Source organism: Bos taurus, chromosome 16 (assembly GCF_002263795.3).
Source record: "Bos taurus isolate L1 Dominette 01449 registration number 42190680 breed Hereford chromosome 16, ARS-UCD2.0, whole genome shotgun sequence".
In the NCBI taxonomy this organism is placed as follows: domain Eukaryota; kingdom Metazoa; phylum Chordata; class Mammalia; order Artiodactyla; family Bovidae; genus Bos; species Bos taurus.
Window position 1 is genome coordinate 32,661,210 of NC_037343.1, and position 22,016 is coordinate 32,683,225.

At 36.6% G+C, this 22,016-nt stretch overlaps 1 protein-coding gene across 7 annotated transcripts in view; it reads right to left on the bottom strand.

The window, feature by feature from the left end:
* The window catches only part of CATSPERE (catsper channel auxiliary subunit epsilon), a 157,061-nt gene that overhangs the window by 81,035 nt on the left and 54,010 nt on the right, over positions 1-22,016 (bottom strand). For all 7 annotated transcript variants that reach the window (XR_009490836.1, XR_009490835.1, XM_059875694.1 and 4 more), the window contains 2 exons: positions 21,642-21,719; positions 14,183-14,289 (listed from right to left, as the gene is read on the bottom strand). Coding sequence is in view for 5 of the 7 variants with exons in the window: in XM_059875694.1 (XP_059731677.1) it covers positions 14,183-14,289; positions 21,642-21,719 (185 nt within the window). In the remaining 2 variants the exon portion in view is untranslated. The remainder of the gene's footprint in view (positions 1-14,182; positions 14,290-21,641; positions 21,720-22,016) is intronic.

Consider the following 22,016-nt stretch of genomic DNA (forward strand, 5'->3'; position numbering starts at 1 on the left):
TGCAGCATGCCAGGCTTCCCTGTCTTTCAACCATCTCTTGGAGTTTTCTCAAACTCATGTCCATTGAGTCGGTGATGCCATCCAACCAGCTCATCCTCTGTCACCCCCTTCTCCTCCTGCCTTCAATCTTTCCCAGCATCAGGGTCTGTTCCAATGAGTCGGCTCTTCACATCGGGTGGCCAAAGTATTGGAGCTTCAGCTTCAGAATTAGTACTTCCAAAGAATATTCAGGATTGGTTCCCTTTAGGATGGATTGGATTGACCTCCTTGCAGTCCACAGGACTCTCAAGAGTCTTCTCCAACACCACACTTTAAAAGCATCAATTCTTTGGTGCTCAGCCTTCTTTATGGTCCAATTCTCACATCCATGCATGACTACTGGAAAAACCATAACTTTGCCTAGATTGACCTTTGTTGGGAAAATAATGTCTCTGCTTTTAAAGACATTATCTGAGTTTATCATAGGTTTTCTTCCCAGGAGCAAGTGTCTTTTAATTTCATGGCTGCAGTCACAATCTGCAGTGATTTTTGGAATCCAAGAAAATAGTTTGTCATTGTTTCATTGTTTCCCTGTCTATTTGCCATGAAGAGATGAGACCAGATGCCATGATCTTTGTTTTTTCAATGCTGAGTTTTAAGCCAACTTTTTCACTCTCCTTTTTCACTTTCATCATGAGATTCTTCTTCTTTGCTTTCTGTCATAAGGGTGGTGTCATCTGCTTATCTGAGGTTATTGATATTTCTCCTAACAGTCTTGATTCCAGCTTGTGCTTCATCCAGCCTGGCATTTCGTATGATGTGCTCTGCATATATTAAATAAACAGGGTGACAATATACAGCCTTGATATACTCCTTTCCCAATTTGGAACCAGTCCTTTGTTCTATGTCCAGTTCTAACTGTTGCTTCCTGACCTGCATACAGATTTCTCAAGAGGCAGGTCAGGTGGTCTGGTATTCCCATCTCTTGAAGAATTTTCCAGTTTGTTGTGATCCACACAGTGAAAGGCTTTGGCATAGTCAATAAAGCAGAAGTAGATGTTTTTCTAAAATTATCTTGTTTTTTCAATGATCCAGCAGATGTTGGCAGTTTGATCTCTGGTTCCTCTGCCTTTTCTAAAGCCAGCTTGAACATCTGGAAGTTCTTGGTTCACGTACTGTTGAAGCCTGGCTTGGAGAATTTTGAGTATCATTTCGTTAGCATGTGAAATGAGTGCAATTGTGCGGTAGTTTGAGCATTCTTTGGTGTTGCCTGTCTTTGGATTGGAATGAAAACTGACCTTTTCCAGTCCTGTGGCCATTGCTGAATTTTCCAAATTTGCAGGCATATTGAGTGCAGTACTTTCACAGCATCATCTTTTAGGATTTGAAATGGCTCAACTGGAATTCCATCACCTCCATTAGCTTGTTCATAGTGAATGCTAAGGCCCCCTTGACTTTGTATTCCAAGACGTCTGGCTCTAGGTGAGCAATCACACCACCATGGTTATCTGCATCATTAAGATCTTTTTTGTATAGTTCTGTGTATTCTTGCACCTCTTCTGCTTGTGTTAGGTCCATACCATTTCTATCCTTTACTGTGCCCATCTTTGCATGAAATATTCCCTTTGTATCTCTGATTTTCTTGACGAGATCTCTAGTCTTTCCCATTCTGTTTTTGTTGTTTCCCCCTGTGTTTCTTTTCACTTAGGAAGGCTTTCTTGTCTCTCCTTACTATTCTGTGAACTCTGTATTCAGATGGGTTTATCTTTCCTTTTCTCCTTTGCTTTTCATTTCTCTTCTTTTCTCAGCTATCTGTAAGGCCTCCTCAGACTACCATTTTGCCTTTTTGCATTTCTTTTTCTTGGGGGTGGTCTTGATCACCACCTCTGGTATAATATTATGAACTTCCATCCATAGTTCTTCAGGTACTCTATCAAATCTAATCCCTGGAATCTATTTGTCACTTCCACTGTATAATCATAATGGATTTGATTTGCATCATACCTGAATGGTCTAGTGGTTTTCCCTACTTTCTTCAATTTCAGTCAGAATTTGGCAATAAGGAGTTCAAGATCTGAACCACAGTCAGTTCCTGGTCTTGTTTTTGCTGACTGTATAGAGCTTCTTCATCTCTGGCTGCAAGGAATGTAATCAGATTTCAGTGTTGACCATCTGGTGATGTTCATGTGCAGAGTCGTCTCTCATGTTGAAGAGGGTGTCTGCTCTGACTAGTGTGTTCTCTTGACAAAACTCTGTTAGCCTTTTCCCTGATTCATTTTGTACTCCGTGGCCAAACTAGCCTGTTACTCCAGGTATCTCTTGACTTCTTACTTTTGCATTCCAATCCCCTATGATGAAAAGGACATCTTTTTTTTGCTGTTAGTTCTAGAAGGTCTTGTAGATCTTCATAGAACTGTTCAGCTTCTTTGGCATTAGTGGTTGGGGCACAGACTTGGATTACTGTGATATTGAATGGTTTGCCTTGGAAATGAACCGAGATCATTCTGTTGCTTTTGAGACTTTGTTGACTATGAGGGCTACTCCATTTCTTCTAAGGGATTGTTGCCCATTCCAGTCCATTTTAGTTCACTGATTTATAAAATGTCGATGTTCATTCTTGCCATCTCCTGTTTGACCACTTCCAATTTACCTTGATTCATGGACCTAACGTTCCAGGTTCCTATGCAATATTGTCCTTTACAGCATTGGACTTTACTTTTACCACCAGACACAACTTTTACCACAACTGGACATTTTTTCCACTTTGACTCAGACTTTTCATTCAGTAGCATATCGGACAGCTTCCGACCTGGGATGTTCATCTTTCAGTGTCACATCTTTCTGCGTCTTTATACTGTGCATGGGGTTCTTAAGGCAAGAATGCAGAAGTACTTTGCCATTCCTTTTTCCTTCAATATTATGCTTGTGAAATACATTCATGTTGATTTGTGTTGCTGTGTTTATTTCTCACAGCTGTATAATGTATACATTCTATAGCGTAATTATGCAAGAGACTGTTTATCCATTTCTCTATGAAAGGAAATTAGAGTTTCAGATTTTTTCCTTTCAGAAAAATGCTGCTACAAATATACTTTCACATATCTCTTGATTCACCTGTGCATGGGTTTCTCTAAGGTAACCACAGATGTTGAATTGCTCAACCATTGGATATATGCATCTTCAATTTTGTCTGACAATGTAAAAATATCTTTCAAATTGGTTGTGCCAATTTATACTTCTGCTAGCAATGTATGTAAGTGTTCCCATTGTTGCACATTGCTATGGTGTGAATGTGTGTTTGCTCAGTATTCATATATTGAAATCCTAATGCCCACGATAATGGTTATAGTGGGGCCTTAGAGAGGTAAGTAGTGAGGATAGAGCTCTCATAAGTGGGATTAATGCCCTTGTAAAAGAAACCCAAGAGAGCTCTCCAGCCTATTCTGCCATGTGAGGATACAGTGAGAATTCTGACACCCAAAAGAGCGCCCTCAATCAACCATACTGGCACCCTGATTTCAGATTTCCAGCCTCCAGAACTGTGAAAAATAAGCTTCTGTTGTTATAAAATCACCCAGCTTGTGGTATTTTGTTACAGAAGGCTTTATAGACTGACATGTTTTCATTAATAACATTATAAAATGTTAACATATTTATCAGTCTCTGTGTGTAAAATGGTCCTCTTTGGGCTATTAATATTTTTCTCTAATTATCAATAAAGTCAAACATCATTTCATGTACCTATTAATGAGTGTTTATCAAATCTTTGATTTTATAATTTGAGATACTTTTATCAATTATAGAAATTATTTTCTATCCTGAGGCAATAAAAGTATTATCCTATTTCTTTCTAAAAGTTCTCAGCTAAGCCTTTCACATGTATGTCTTCTGAAGTTGTTTTATTATTATCATAATTATTATTAATCTGAGATTATTTTAATGTATGATATGAGGTAAGTACTAAGCTTCCCTGATAGCTCAGTTGGAAAAGAATCTGCCTGCAATGCAGGAGACCCCGGTTCAAGTCCTGGGTCAGGAAGATCCGCTGGAGAAGGGATAGGCTACCCACTCCAGTATTCTTGGGCTTCCCTTGTGGCTCAGCTGGTAAAGTATCTGCCTGCAATGTGGGAGACTTGGGTTCAATCCCTGGGTTGGGAAGATCCCATGGAAAAGGGAAAGGCTACCCATTCCAGTATTCTGGCCAGGAGAATTCCATGGACTAAGTCCATGGGGTCGCAGAGTCGGACATGAATAAGCAACTTTCACTTTCATGAGGTAAGTAATATATGATATGAGGTAAAAATAAAGCTTCATTCTGTCCCTATTGAGATGACATGCAATTTTCTCCTTTAATTTATTAATGTAATAAATTATGTTAAAACATTTAAAATATTATACTAAGCTTGCACTTCTGGTATAAACCAACTTGATTATATGTCATTTCTCTTTTCATATATTATTGGATTTATTTTGCTAATATTTTATTCAGAATTTTGCATCTAGGTTCATAAATGATATCAGCATATAAGTTTTCTTTCTCATATATACCTTGCCTGAATTGGCATATGCAAACTTGGTAACTTCATTTTGCAAGTTAGGATTGAAATTTTCTGTGCTAGTGCTCTCTCGCCCTCCTTAAAGACTGTTAAATACTGATTAAGTTTCTTCATAGTTAAAATATTGTTCAACTCCTGTATTTCCTTTTGAGTCATGTTTGAAAACTATTTTCTAGAATGTTTTTTCTTTAAGTTTTCAGATGTATTGGTCTATAATTGTTTATGTATTTGTTCCATTGCTAATCTTTTTTCAAGAACGTAGATTAGTCTTTCCACATTTTTTCACATTCCTGGTTCATATAAACCCTTTTATCTCAACTCAATGCCTCCTCTAAGATGGTATCTAAATGTATTTCTCTCTGTATTATCACTTAGTATAGTTTTTCATAGTTCTTGATACAATGTTATTTACATATTTACTTGTTAATTATCCATTTCCCATGTTAGAATAATTTGAATTCTTGAATTCCAATGAGATGGATGAAACTGGAACCTATTATACAGAGTGAAGTAAGCCAGAAAGAAAAACACCAATACAGTATACTAAGGCATATATATGGAATTTAGAAAGATGGTAACAATAACCCTGTGTACGAGACAGCAAAAGAGACACTGATGTATAGATCAGTCTTATGGACTCTGTGGGAGAGGGAGAGGGTGGGGAGATTTGGGAGAATGGCATTGAAACATGTATAATATTATGTATGAAACGAGTCGCCAGTCCAGGTTTGATGCACGATACTGGATGCTTGGGGCTGGTGCACTGGGACGACCCAGAGGAAGGGTATGGGGAGGGAGGAGGGAGGAGGGTTCAGGGTGGGGAACACAGGTATACCTGTGGCGGATTCATTTCGATATTTGGTAAAACTAATACAATATTGTAAAGTTTAAAAATAAAATTAAATTAAAAAAAATTTGAATATAGAAGGTAGGGACCTTGACTGTACCCCTAGTTTTAACAGTAGCTTGATTAGTACTGTTAATTTGATGAATTAATTTGAAATTTGCTGAATTAATTGTGAAAACCAACTGATACACATGTTGCCAAAAAACTAAATTAAATCTATACTTATTCTGTATTAGTTACCATAAAGTTGAATTTCTTTGTTTAATTAGCTTGCCATATAACTTATTTTATTTTATTAAAGTGCAGTTGACACACAACATTATGTTCATTTCAGGTGTACAACATAGTGATTTGACAATCAAAGTAATAACACAGTGATCACCATGATAAATTTAGTAATCATCTGTTACCACACAAAATTATTACAGTATTGTTGCTATATTCCTATACTGCATATTATATCCCTGTGAATTATTATTATCCCTGTGTAATGACAGGTTTGTACCTCTTAATTCCCTTTGCTTATTTCATCAAAGTCCCCACACCTCCCACCCCCTGGCAGCCACCGGTTGGTTCTCTGTAGCTATGTCTGTTTCTATTTCACTTTGAGTTTTAGATTTCACATACAAGTGAGGTCATACAGTATTTTTCTTTCTTTGTCTGACCTACTTCGTTTACCATAATACTCTCTAGGTCCATCCATGCTGTAAATAGCAGGATTTCATTATTTTTTACGCCTGAGTTCATTGTGTCTGTGTGTGTAACCCGTCTTTATTGGTTCATCTACTGATGGATATTTAGGTTGCTTCCATATCTTGGCTATTGTAAATAATGCCACAGTGAACACATCTATCTTTTCAATTTAGTGTTTTTATTTTCTTAGGGCAAATATCCAGAAGTGGAATTGCCAGATCATATGGTAGTTCTATTTTTAATTTCTTGAGGAAATTCTTCCATAGTGGCTATGCCAATTAACATTCCCACCAACAGTGCGTGTTGTTCAGTTGCTCAGGAGTATCTGACTCTTTGTGACTCCATGGACTGCAGCACACCAGGCTTCCCTGTCTTTTACTCTCTCCCGGAGTTTGCTCAAACTCATGTCCATTAAGTCCATGATGCCATCCAACCATCTCATCCTCTCTCACCCCACTCTCTTCTATCATTCCCAGCATTACAGTCTTTTCCAGTGTCAGTTCTTCACATCGAGTGGCCAAAGTATTGGAGCTTCAACTTCACTATCAGTCCTTCCAATGAATATTCAGTGTTGATTTCCCTTAGGATTGACTGGTTTGATATCCTTCCTGTCCAAGGGACTCTCAAGAGTCTCAAGTGTCTTCTCCAGCACCACAGTTCAAAAGCATCAATTCTTCTCCACTCAACCTTCAACTCTCACACCCATAAATTACTACTGGGGTCATGTACTACATGGAGTGCACTACATATATTTATTATATGGAGTGCATCAGGGTTCCCTTTTCTCCATATCCTTGCCAACATTTGTTATTTTGTCATCTTTTTGAGCATCAAAAAGATGGTATCTCATTGTGGTTTTGATTTGTATTTCCCTGAGTATTAGTCATATTGAGCATCTTTTCATGTGTCTATTGGTCATTTATATGCATTCTTTGGAGAAATGTCTTTTCACATCATCATCCCATCTTTAAATTGGATTTTACTTGATATTGATTTGTATGGCTTCTTTATACAATCTAGATATTATTGATCATTTCCTTTTCTGTGCAAAGTGTTATACCATCTAGATATTAGCTTATTAGATATAACACTTGCTAATATCTTCTCCAATCAGGAGTTTGCCTTTCCATTTTACTGATGGTGTCCTTCTCTGTGCAAAAGTGCTTTAGTTTGGGAATTACCTAGTGGTCAACTGGTTAAGTGGTTAGGACTCGGTGCTTTCACTGCTATAGGCCCAGATTCAATCCCTGGTTGGGGAAACTAAGATCCTATAAATTGGGTGGCATGCCTCTTCCCTCCCTGGCCAAAAAAAAAAAAGAAAAAAGAAAAGCTTTTGATGCAGTCCATCTGTTTGTATTTGCTTTTGTTGTCCTTGCCTGAGACCAAACCAGGAAAACACTACCAATACCAACATCACAGAGCACAGTCCTTACGTTTTCTTCTAGGAGTTTCATCACTCCAGAGGTTATACTTTAGTCTTTAATCCATTTTGAGTTTATTTTTATATATGATGTAAGAAATTGGCCCAGTTTTATTCTTTTCTCCATTGTATATTCTTGTCTCCTTCACTGTAGATTAATTGACTGTATAAGTGTGGGTATATTCCTGGGTTCTCTGTTCTGTTCCATTGACCTATGTGTCTATTTTTGCACCAGTATCATACTTTAAATGACTATAACTGTGAAATGACTGTTACTATAATGCTGTTGTATAGTTTCAATTAGATTGTGATTCCTCCAGCTATGTTCTTATTTCTCAAGGTTGCTTGGGTATTCAGGATCTTTTGTATTTTCATACATGTTTTAAGATTATTTTAGTTCTGTGAAAAATGCCATTGGTATTTTGATAGGAATTGCACTGAATCTGTAGAGTGATTTGGGTAGTATGGGCATATAAAAATATTAGTTTTTTCCAGTTCACGAGCAAGTAATATGTTTCCATTTATTTGTGTCTTCTTCAGTTTCCTTTATCAGTGTCTTATACTTTTCAGAATACAGGTTTTTAACCTTCTTGGTTAAATTTATTCCTATGTATTTTATTCTTTTTGATGCAATTGTAAGTGGGATTGTTTTCTTAATTTCTCTCTGTCATAGTTTTGTTACTAGCATATAGAAATGCAACAGATTTCTATATGCTAATTTTATTTTCTGCAACTTTACTTTTTTTTTTTAGCTCTCATAGTATTTTGGTAGGATCGATAGGATTTTTAATATATAATACCATGTTATCTGCAAACAGTTTTACTTTTTCCTTTCCAATATGGATTCATTTTATTTATTTTTTTACTGTCTGATTGCTGTGGATGAAAATTTTTATACTATGTTGATGAAAGTGGAGAGAGTGGACATCTTTGTCTTATTTCTGATCATAGAGAAATGCTTTCAGCCTTTCACCATTGAGTATATTAGCTGTGGGTTTGTCATATGTGGCCTTTTTTATGTTCAGATATGTTCATTTGGGCTTCCTAGGTGGCTCAGTGGTAAAGAATCTGCCTGCCAATGCAGGAGACATAGGTTTGGTCCTTGGTTAGAATATCCCCTGGAGGAGGAAATGGCAACCCACTCCAGTATTCTTGCCTGGAGAATCCCATGGACAGAGGAGCCTGGCAGGCTACAGTCCACAGGGTCTTAAAGAGTTGGACACAACTCAGACTGAGCACACACACATTTCCTTTGCATGCACTTTGTTAAGAGCCTTTATCATAAATGGATGTTGAATTTGTGAAAAGTTTTTTCGTGCATCTATTGAGATGATCACATGATTTTTATCTTTTATTTAGTTAATGGGGTGTATCACAGTGATTGATTTGTGGATGTTGATTCACCCTTCTTTCCCTGGGATAAATCTCACTTGATCATGGTATATGATTTTTTTTAATGAATTGTTGAATTTGGTTTGTTAATATTTTGTTGAGTAATTTTGCATCTGTGTTCATTAGTGATGTTGGCTTGTAATTTTCTTCTTTGTAGTGTCTATATCTGGTTTTAGTACCAAGGTGATGACAGCCTCATAGAATGAGTTCCTGTTCAGTTTTTGGGGGGATAGTTTAAGAAGAATAGTTATTAAGTCTTCATTAAATGTTCAGTAGAATTCACCTGTAAAGGCATCTAGTCCTGGACTTTGGTTGGTTAGAATTTTTTGATTACTGATTCAATTTAATTACTAATGATTGGTATTTTTCTATTTCTTCCAGATTCAGTCTTTAAAGACTGTATGTTTCTAGGAATCCTTCCATTTCTCTGGTTTGTTCTATTTGTTGGTGTATAATTTTTCATAAGTAATTTCTTATATTTTGTATTTCTATGGTGTCCATTGTAATTTCTCTTTCACTTCTGAGTTTATTTATCTGGGCCAAATCTCTTTTTTCTTGATGTGTCTGGCTAATGTTTTATCAACTTTGTTTATCTTTTCAAAGAACAAACTCTTCATTCACCCTTCCTTCCCTCTTTCCCTCTTTGTTTTATTTGTTTCCATTCTGATTTCATAATTTCTTTCCTTCTACTAGCTTTGGATTTTGTTTATTCTTCTTCTTCTAGTTCCTTTAGGTATAAGTTTAGATTATTTGTGATTTTCTTCTTTCCTGATGTAATCTGTACTGCTATAAGCTTCTCTCTTAGAATTGCCTTTGTTGCAGCCCATAGAACTTAGGATGTTATATTTCCACTTCCATTTGTCTAATGGTGTTAGTTTATTTTCTCTTTGATATTCACAGTGACACCAATGGTTGTCTAGACTCCATCTGCTTGTGCTTTGGTCTAGTTTCTTCTTGTAGCTGATTTCTAGTCTCATACCATTATGACTGGAAAAAATGATTTCAATCTTTTTAAATTTATTGAGACTCTTTTTGTGTTCTTACATGTAACCTATCCTGGAGAATATTCCATGTGTACCTAAAAGAATGTGTATTGTGATGTTTTGGGGTGAAATGTTCTGTGTGCATCTCATCATTGGTTCTAATGTGTCATTTAATACCAGTGTTTCCTTATTGGTTTTCTGTATAGATAATCTGTCCATTAATATAAGTGGGGTTTAAAGGACCCTATTGTTATTGTATTACTGTCAACTTCTCCTGTAATGTCTGTTAATATTTCCTTTATGTATTTAGGTATTCCTACGTTGGGTGCTTATATATTTATAAGTGTTATATATTCTTCTTGGATTGATCTCTTTGTAATTATTTATGTTCCAATTTGTCTTTCATTACAGTTCATGTTAAAGTCTATTTTGTCCAATATAAATATTGCTACCCCAGCTATATTTTTACTTTCATTTTCATAGAGTGCAGGCATTATTTGGTGATGTTATGGGTTCAGTTCCAGACCATCGCATTAAGCACATATTGCAGTAAAGCAAGTCACATGATTGTTTTTGTTTCCCAATGCATAGAAATCTTATGTGTACACGCTGTAGTCTATTGAGTGTCCAATTGCATTGTCTAAAAGAAAAAGGTATATACCTTTATCAAAAAGACTTTATTGGTAAAAATACTCACCAAAATTTGAGTCTTCAGCTAATTGTGATCATTTTGCAATAGTAGTATCAAAGATCACTGATCACGACCACCATTAATATTTATTGTTCTTCAGTCACAAAGTCATGTCTGACTCTTTGTGACCCCATGAACTGCAGCATACCAGGCTTCCCTCTCCCTCACTATCTCCTAGAGTTTGCTCAAACTCATGCCCATTGAGTCTGTGATGCCATCCAACCATGTCATCCTCTGTTGCCCCCTTCTCCTCTTCCCCTCAATCTTTCTCAGCATCAGGCACCTTGCATCAGGTGGCCAAAGTATTGGAGCTTCAGCTTCAGCATCAGTCCTTCCAATGAATATTTAGGGTTGATTTCCTTCAGGACTGATTGGTTTGATCTCCTCAATGTCCAAAGGACCCCCAAGAGTCTTCTCCAGCACCACAGTTTGAAAGCGTCAATTCTTCGGCACTCTGTCTTCCTTATGGTCCAACTCTCACATCCGTAACATGACTGCTGGAAAGACCATAGCTTTGATTATATGGACCTTTATCAGCAAAGTGATATCTCTGCTCTTTAATATTCTGTCTGCTATCTAGGCTTGTCATAGCTTTCCTTTCAAGAAGCAAGCATTTTCTAATTTCATGGCGGTAGTCATTAATATTATTATTACATAAAATATAATATAATAATATAAACAATAACAAAAAGTTTGAAATATTGCAAGAATTACTAAATGTGGCACAGAGACACAAAATGAACAAATGCTGTTATAAAAAATTGTACTGATAGTATTGACAGATGCAGTTGCCAAAAGCCTTCAGTTATAAAGTAAAGCACAATAAAATAAGGTATGCCTGTATCTTTTTCCACCCTTTCACTTGCAGTCTGTGTGTATGGCTTTGGATCTGAAGTGAGTCTGTTATAGGCAGCATATATATGGGTCTTATTTTTCAATCCATTCAATCACCCTATATCTTTTGATGGGAGCATTTAGTTCATTTACAGTTGAAGTAATAATTGATATGTATGTACTTACAAACAAAATGGCATTGATATATATGCCATTTTGTTAATTGTCTTCTGGTTACTTTTGTTGTTGTTGTTCTCTGTTACTTTCTTCTTCTTTTACTATCTCTCCTTGTATTTTGATGACTTTAGTGCAATACCTGCATTCCTTTCCCTTTATTTTTGGTGACTCTATTGGTTTTTGGTTTGTGGTTACCATGAGGTTCTTATATAACAATCTATGTATAGAGCAGTCTATTTTAAGTTGATGCATGTTCTAAATTGTTTGAGCATTGTTCTAAAATCACCCTTTACTTCAACCATGAATTGAACTTTGATCTCCTAGAATGAATCTGCTCTCTCAGGTCTCTGTTTGAAGGCCCTCCTATATGTTGCCCCACTGTTTGAAAGGCTCCTTCAATTGGCTGACTTTTATTTTCAATAATGCGGATGTCACCTCTTTAGGAAAGTCCTCTCTGAGCCTCAGTGCACCTTCCAAGCCATAGCTGGTGTACCTTACATACATTCCACTTCACCTTGGGTTCACTTCTATCGCAGAGTCTATTTGTTTACTTGTCTCCCCTACTAAACTATGAGGTTGTTGTCTAGAAGTACTACATCTTTTAGTTATAAGCACCTTGCCCTTTGCCTCAGTTCAATTCAGTTCAGTCACTCAGTCGTGTCTGACTCTTTGTGACCCCATGGAGCAGCACGCCAGGCTTCCCTGTCTATCACCAACTCCTGGAGCTTGCTTAAACTCATGTCCTTTGAGTCAGTGATGCATTCCAACCATCTCCTCCTCTGTTGTCCCCTTCTCCTCCTGCCTTCAATCTTTCCCAGCCTCAGGGTCTTTTCCAATGAGTCAGTTCTTCACATCAGGTGGCCAAAGTATTGGAGTTTCAGCTTCAGCATCAGTCCTTCCAATGAATATTCAGGACTGATTTCCTTTAGGATGGACTGGTTGGATCTCCTTGCAGTCCAAGGGACTCTCAAGAGTCTTCTCCAACACCACAGTTCAAAAGCATCAATCCTTAGGTGCTCACCTTTCTTTATAGTCCAACTCTCACGTCCATACATGACTGCTGGAAGAACCATAGCCTTGACTAGATGGACCTTTGTAGGTAAAGTAATGTCTCTGCTTTCTAATATGCTGTCTAGGTTGGTCATAGCTTTTCTTCCAAGGAGAAATTGTCTTTTAATTTCATGTGTGCAGTCACCATCTGCAATGATTTTGGAGCCCCCCAAAATAAAGTTTGTCACTGTTTCCATTGTTTCCCCATCTATTTGCCATGAAGTGATGGGACCAGATGCCATGATCTTAGTTTTCTGAATGTTGAGTTTTAAGCCAACTTTTTCACTCTCCTCTTTCACTTTCATCAAGAGGCTCTTTAGTTCTTCTTTGCTTTCTGCCATAAGGGTGGTGTCATCTGCATATCTGAGGTTATTGCTATTTCTCCTGGCAATCTTGATTCCAGCTTGTGCTTCATCCAGTCCAGCATTTCTCATGATGTACTCTGCATAGAAGTTAAATAAGCAGGGTGACAATATACAGCCTTGGATTGTCAATCAAGCCTAGGTGCTTGATTGATTTCAAAAGGCTGGCTATCTGCATATAAATCAATGAAGTTAGAACGAATCCTCACAACATATACAAAAATAAACTCAAAGTGGCTTAAAGACTTTAAAACATGACACCATAAAACTCTTATATGAGAACATAGGCAAAACATTCCCTGACATAAATTGTACCAGTGTTATCTTAGGTCAGTCTTCCAAGGCAGTAGAAATAAAAGCAAAAATAAACAAATGGGACTTATATGTGCAATCTAAAATATGACACAAATGAACTTATCTGCAAAACAGAAGCAGACTTACAGACATAGAGAACAGACTTGTGGTTGCCAAAGAAGGGAGGAATGAGGAGGGATAGATTGGGAGACTGACATTAGCAGATGCAAACTAGTATATACAGGATGGCTAAACAGCAGGTCCTATTGTGTAGCACAGGGAATTATACTCAGTATCTTTTGACAAACCATAATGGAAAAGAACATGAAAACAATGTGTGTGTGTATATATATAAATATATATATATGTATATATATAACTGAATCTCTTTGCTATACAGTAGAAATTAACACAACATTGTAAACCAACTATACTTCAATAAAATAAAATTTCAAAAAGTTTGTTTAAACCCCATGATCACCTACTAACTTTAACAATAACCAGTTTTACTTTTCAGATGTGTGTTTGTGTGTATGCCCCTGTACTGAAATAATAGCAATAACTGTGCTATCAGTCATACCACTGTGGCTCATTTTAAAGAACCAGCAGAAAACATTTTGCAGTATTGTCAAGATTTGCTACTATCCTGAATGAGACTCTTTCATTGACCTTTAGCTATTTAAACAAATTGTGAACCTACTCCAGGACTGTGACTGATATTTTCTGAGTTGGTAACCAGTTTTGATTATCACAATTTTTATGTGTTAAAACAAGCTACTTAGAAATTACATAGAAGATACTCCATGAAATTCCACTGGGGTTTTTAAATATCTTGAAGTTTATGATAATAATTTTACTTAATTTTAAACATAAATTTCACATCTTAAATTTAAAAATTAAATACCCATCCTTTATTCTTTCTTGTGGAAAATAAACTTTTCTCTTCAGAATTGTATATATGAAAGGCATCTGTCCCAAAGCTGCCAACTGCTTGCTAAGTATTATGGAATTCTGTAAAAAAAAAAAAAAAGATTCCTCTCTTTACTCTTTTCATAGCCAAAGTTACCCTGAAATTACACCATGATGCATTAAATTTATTATTTTAGTTAAGACATTGCTTACATTTATAAATTTACCACATTCTCAAGATTCAGTTTTATTTTTTCCCTACTATATGGTCTCCTCCCCAGTAGAACTTTATGAATTATAAATATCACAATATAATTTATAACATGTTGAAAATACTATGTACAGAGTCCTGAATAAACTGAGATTATGGAGGCTCTTAAATAAATACTCTTAGTTTTAATATCAATGAAATATGTAATGGAGTTTCTAAAACTAATCTTTAGAATTATTTCTATATAAGCCTGACTTCAAAACAACATATCCTTTAAAAAGCATATTTCAAATATATCTGGAAGCTCGAAGAAAAATTCTATTAGTATAAAGACAGATCTGACATGCCCCCTCTTTTTCTGATGAGATTTAAGGAGCTGTTGAATTTACTGGAATTATCTCTAATAAAGTTTTTTAAGAATAGAGGCAACAGTTACATTATAGGGAATCTGTAGAATGCAAATTCAGATAGGGCTAGTCTAGACTCCTCCAATAACGCTCCTGTTTAATTTCCTGGAAATATGTCAACCACCCACAAAGAAACTTTTGAGATTGCTGTATGAGTATCACTAAGGATATAATCATTAGGACTATGGGATTGTCTAACAGGAGAATTTAACCCATTTTTAAGAGTAGGAATGGTGGTCTTCAGGAAAGCTTCCCTGAAGAATACACATTTAGAGATTTTGATGGAGAAAAACAGATTTGTCTGGTAAAAAAAATGATAAATAATAAATCTTTTTATTTTGTTTCTAAAAGTCTTATTCACTATTCAGAATTTTAAATACAACTATCTTTCCTATAACTGCAAAATAAAAGAGTAAAACGAGCATTCTTAATGTGGCATAGAATAAGATGGACATAAATACAACAACCTATACAACAAGATGACAGAAAAAAGGACAGACTAAGAGAAAGTTAAGACAACTACATAAACAAGCTTAAGAACGTATGTTTCTCCATTAAGAGGATAATTCATGGTCATCAAAGATAATTTTATAAGTATAGAAAAACATTACCACAAAGGAATCATCAAAAGTATAAAAAACACATTTAGGATATTTTCTTTTTTTCTACATTTAGGACATTTTCTTAAGGTTTACCAAATGTGGGTTACTGCTGCGTATTCACGCTATATAATCTAAAGTCCATTGTTGTTGTTCAGTCAGTCCCTAAGTCATGTCCGTTGTTGTTCAGTCAGTCCCTAAGTCATGTCCGACTCTTTGTGACCCCATGAAATGCAGCATGCCAGGCTTTCCTGTCCTTCACTATCTCCCAGAGTTTGGTCAAATGCATGTCTATTGAGTCAGTGATGCCATCCAACCATCTCATTCTCTGTCACCCTCTTCTCCTTCTGCTCTCAATCTTTCCTAGCATTAGGGTCTTTTCCAATGAGTCGGTTCTTCACATAGGTTGGCCAAAGTATTAGAGCTTCAACTTCAGCATCAGTCCTTCCAATGGATATTAAGGGTTGATTTCTTTTAGGATTGATTGGTTTGATCTCCTTGCTGTCCAAGGGACTCTCAAGAGTCTTCTCCAGCACCACAGTTCGAAAGCATCAATTCTTCAGTATTCAGCCTTCTTTATGGTTCAGCTCTCACATCCATACATGCCTACTGGAAAAACCATAGCTTTGACTATAAGGACCTTTGTTGTCACAGTGATGTCTCTGCTTTTTAATTCTCTGTCTAGGTTTGATGTACCTTTCCTTCCAAGGAGCAAGTGTCTTTTATGGCTGAAGTCACCATTTGCAGTGATTTTGGAACCCAGTAAAATAAAATCTGACACTGTTTCCCCATCTATTTGCCATGAAGTGATGGGGCCAGATGCCATTATCTTAGTTTTCTGAATGTTGAGCTTTAAGCCAACTTTTCACTCTCCTCTTTGACTTTCATCAAGAGTCTCTTTAGTTCTTTGCTTTCTGCCATAAGGGTGGTGTCATCTGCATATCTGAGGTTATTGCTATTTCTCCTGGCAATCTTGATTTCAGCTTGTAAGCCATCCAGCCCAGCATTTTGCACGATGTACTCTGCATATAAGTTAAATAAGCAGATTGACAGTATACAGCCTTGATATACTGCTTTCCCAGTTTTGAACCAGTTCATTGTTCCATGTCAGGTTCTAACTGTTGCTTCTTATCCTGCACACAAGTTTCTCAGAAGACAGGTAAGGTGGTCTGGTATTTCTATCTCTAAGAATTTTCCACAGTTTGTTATGATCCACACAGTCAAAGGCTTTAGTGTAGTCAATGAAGCAGAAATAGATGCTTTTTTGGAATTCTCTTACTTTTTCTATGATCCAGTAGATGTTGACAATTTGGCCTCTGGTTCCTCTGTCTTTTCTAAATCCAGCCTGTACATCTGTAAGTTCTCAGTTCACATACTGTTGAAGCCTAGCTTGAAGGATTTTGAGCATAATCTTCCTAATGTGAAATCAGTGCAACTATATGATAATTTGAAAATTCTTTGGCATTGCCCTTTTTTGGGACTGGAATGAAAACTGACCTTTTCCAGTCCTGTGGCTACTGCTCAGTTTTCCAGATTTGCTGGCATATTGAGTGCAGCACTTGAACAGCATCATCTTTTAGGATTTGAAATAGTTCAGCGGGAATTCCATCATCTCCACTAGCTTTGTTCGCAGTAGTGCTTCTTAAGGCCCATTTGACTTCACACTCCAGAATGTCTGGTTCTAGACGACTGACCACACCATCATGGTTATTGGAGTCATTAAGACCTATTTTGTACAGTTCTTCTGTACATTCTTGCCACCTCTTCTTAATATCTTCTGCTTCTGTTAGGGCCTTGCTGTTTCTGTCCTTTATTGTGCCTATCTTGCATGAAATGTTCCCTTGGTATCTCCAATTTTCTTGAAATGATCTCTAGTCTTTCCCATTCTGTTGTTTTCCTCTGTCTCTTTGCATTGTTCACTTAAGAAGGCTTTGTTATCTCTCTGTGCTGTTCTCTAGAACTCTGCATTCAGCTGGGTAAATCTTTTTCTCCTTTGTCTTCCACTTCTTTCCTTTTCTCAACTATTTGTAATATAAACATAATTTCAAATTGTAGTATAATATTCCGTTGAGTGAACTATCATTACTTACTTAACATTCCCCTATCAAACATTTATGTAGCTTTATTTTTTTCACTTTTGTAAATATTAAAGCCATGGACATTATTAGATATAGTTTTTTCTACTTTATAAATATTTCTTTTTACTAGATTCTTGAAAATGTGATTACTGGATCAAAAATTATGAACACTTTAAAAATTTTTGATATAATTAGAACAAAATTATTTCTCAAAGGACTATGCTAATTTATTTTATTACTATTAATTTTAACTAGCAAATTTCACTATCTACTGTAAAACTTTTCCTTTTTAAAAAAGTATTCTTCTTTATAACATCAGTATATGGTCTGATGGAATAGGAAATGGCAACCTTCTCCAGTATTCTTGCCTGTAAAGTTCCGTGAACAGAGGAGCCTGGCAGACTACAGTCCATGGGGTCGCAAAGAGTCAGATACGACTGAGCAGCAGGCATGTCACAGCACTCTAATGGTTATACATATAGCTAAATTTAATAAATATCTTTTTTTTTCTCACTTGGTTTCTCAGCAGCATTTGAAACATTGAACTAATCTGCCCTTTTGAGGGCTTGTTTCTTTCTTACTTGACTTGCAAGCACTTCAAATCAGTATGTCCAAAACTGAACTACTGCCTCAAGGCTTTGCTTCCTAAACCAGCATTTATAAACATTTGTTGAATAAATAAAGGAGAAAATAGTCTCACCACCCAGAGGACAGTAAAGCTTTCCCACAACTGTGAAAGGAGCATTAAAGACAGAATTAACAACAGTTACAAAGGCTCTGAAGTAGAAGAGGAATTATTATATTTTAAGAATTAAAAGGAAGATAATGGCTAGATTACAGTAAGTAAAAGAGAGACTAATACAGGAAAAGTTAAAAAAAAAAAGATAGGTAGGGGCCACATCATGCTAAGCATTGTAGGCTTTGGAAAATAGTTTGGATTTTATTCTTCATACAATGAGCAAATACTAAAGGAATTTTTAAATAAAATTTTAACTTATTTATTTTGAAACAATTTCACTCCCAAGAACTGAGTCAGCCTTCCCTAATGACAACTGCTTACATAATCTTAGTGCATTGTCAAAGCCAAGAAATCGATATTGATATAACACTATAACTTGGTTCAGTTCAGTTGCTCGGTTGTGTCCGACTCTTTGCAACCCCATGACTGCAGCACGCCAGGTTTCCCTGTCCATCACCAACTCCCAGAGTTCACTCAAACTCATCTCCACTGAGTTGGTGATGCCATCCAACCATCTCATCCACTGTCGTTCCCTTCTATCCTGCCTTCAATCTTTCCTAGCGTCAGGGTCTTTTCCAAGCAGTCAGTTTTTTGCATCAGGTGGCCAAAGTATTAAGAGTTTCAGCTTCAGCATCAGTGCTTCCAATGAATATTCAGGACTGATCTCCTTTAGGATGGACTGGTTGGATCTCCTTGCAGTCCAACTGACTCTCAACTGTCTTCTCCAACACCACAGTTCAAAAGCATCAGTTCTTTGGCACTTAGCTTTCTTTATAGTCCAACTCTCACATCCATACATGACTACTGGAAAAACCATAGCCTTGACTAGATGGACCTTTGTTGACAAGTAATGTCTCTGCTTTTTAATATACTATCTAGGTTGGTCATAACTTTCCTTCCAAGGAATTAAAAGGAAATTAAAAGTTCCTTTTAATTTCATGGTTGCAATCACCATCTGCAGTGATTTTGGAGCCCCCAAAAAATAAAGTCAGCCACTGTTTCCCCATCTATTTGCCATGAAGTGATGGGACTGGATACCATGATCTTGTTTTCTGAATGCTGAATTTTAAGCCAACTTTTCCACTCTCTTCTTTCACTTTTATCAAGAGGCTCTTTAGTTCTTCTTCACTTTCCATAAGGGCGGTGTCATCTGCATATCTGAGGTTATTGATATTTCTCCCAGCAATCCTAATTTCAGTTTGTGTTTTATCCAGCCTAGCGTTTCTTATGATGTACTCTGCATATAAGTTAAATAAGCAGGGTGACAATATATAGCCATGATGTACTGCTTTTCCTATTTGGAACCAGTCTGTTGTTCCATGTCCAGTTCTAACTGTTGCTTCCTGACCTGCATACAGCTTTCTCAAGAGGTAGGTCAGGTGGTCTGGTATTCCCATCTCTTGAAGAATTTTCCACAATTTATTGTGATCCACACAGTCAAATGCTTTGGCATAGTCAATAAAGCAGAAATAGATGTTATTCTGGAACTCTCTTGCTTTTTCCATGATCCAGTGGATGTTGGCAATTTGATCTCTGGTTCCTCTGCCTTTTCTAAAACCAGCTTGAACATCTAGAAGTTTACAGTTCACATATTGCTGAAGCCTGGCTTGGAGAATTTTGAGCATTACTTTACTAGCATGTGAGATGAGTGCAATTGTGTGGTAGTTTGAGCATTCTTTCACATTGCCTTTCTTTGGGATTGGAATGAAAACTGACCTTTTCCAGTCCTATGGCCACTGCTGAGTTTTCAAAATTTGCTGACATACTGAGTGCAGCACTTTCACAGCATCATCTTTTAGGATTTTAAATAGCTCAACTAGAATTCCATCACCTCTACTAGCTTTGTTCGTAATGATACTTCCTAAGGCCCACTTGACTTCACATTCCAGGATGTCTGGCTCTAGGTGAGTGATCACACCATTGTGATTATCTGGGTCCTGAAGATCTTTTTTGTATAATTCTTCTGTGTATTCTTGCCACCTCTTCTTAATATCTTCTGCTTCTGTTAGGTCCATACCATTTCTGTCCTTTATCGAGCCCATCTTTGCATGAAACGTTCCCTTGGTATCTCTAATTTTCTTGAAGAGATCTCTAGTCTTTCCTATTCTCTTGTTTTCCTCTCTTTCTTTGCATTGATCACTGAGGAAGGCTTTCTTATCTCTCCTTGCTATTCTTTGGAACTCTGCATTCAGATACTTATATCTTTCCTTTTCTCCTTTGCTTTTCGCTTCTCTTCTTTTCACAGTTATTTGTAAGGCATCCCCAGACAGCCATTTTGCTTTTTTGCATTTCTTTTCCATGGGGATGGTCTTGATCCCTGTCTCCTGTACAATGTCATGAACCTCATTCCGTAGTTCATCAGGCACTCTATCTATCAGATCTAGGCCCTTAAATCTATTTCTCACTTCCACTGTATAATCATAAGGGATTTGATTTAGGTCATACCTGAATGGTCTAGTGTTTTTCCCTACTTTCTTTAATTTAAGTCTGAATTTGGCAATAAGGAGTTCATGATCTAGGCCACAGCCAGCTCCCAGTCTTGATTTTGCTGACTGTATAGAGCTTCTCCATCTTTGGCTGCAAAGAATATAATCAATCTGATTTTGGTGTTGACCATCTGGTGATGTCCATGTGTAGAGTCTTCTCTTCTATTGTTGGAAGAGGGTGTTTGCTATGACCAGTGCATTCTCTTGGCAAAACTCTATTAACCTTTGCCCTGCTTCATTCCATACTCCAAGGCCAAATTTGCCTGTTACTCCAGGTGTTTAATTACCATTAATTTATTTTATTCCCTCTGAAGTCATTGTCAAACAAAACAACTGACTGGTTGTCCTTCTGATTTATCAGTCTATCTCCTGTGAATTTAATTACCATGAGTCATAACAACATGCTATGAAAAACTCAGATCTAGACTAATTAAGACATAGAGAATCCTATAAGAAAACTTTTCATTTTATGTTTCTCTTCTGTACCTTTTAATTGTAACAGAAGAAAAAACTTGAATCTTGAAAGAGGTAAATTTGTAACAGATAAAAGGAAGGACTTATTTATACACTGTGTTGCACTTTATTAATCTCCAATGGTAAAGCATTCAATAAAGAACTAGACAGATTTTTGAAGGATGACTTCAAGGTAGATGCTCAAGAAACACCTTGAAAGCATTTTAATGGTCAGCCCCTTCGTGGATAATGAGGTTCACAGAAAATATGGAAAATGCTCAATAAGAATTCTAAAGAAAGATTTATAATTGTAGTGATTGAGCACAAGTTCAAAATCACTATAATGAGTAAACTAAATTTAATGGATAATTAAAAGGTGTTTAGTTCTAGGCTACTTAAACTATAATAAATTATTCGCAGCTCTTAAAAAAGAAATGTAGCATATTATTTTATCCATGAAGATAATAATGTTTCCACCTACTAGGGAAGGTTCATTGGCATTCCATAGCAACTCACTGGGGTCCGCGTTTTCCGGATCATATATCCATAAAACGACAATCTACAAAATACAATGTGTTCGCATTTCTTTACATTTTGGACAAATTTCATTTTTAGTTGTGGCAAAATATAACTGTAAAAATGTTTTAATTTGTTTTTAAAATTTCAAATATCTCAATTTAAAAAAAATCAAAATTAGTATGTGTTGTTTTTAACAAGAGAAACAATCCAAAGAATTAATAACATCCTCTACACTCCTGCTGCTGCTGCTGCTGCTAAGTCGCTTCAGTCGTGTCCGACTCTGTGCGACCCCGTAGACGGCAGCCCACCAGCCTCCCCCGTCCCTGGGATTCTCCAG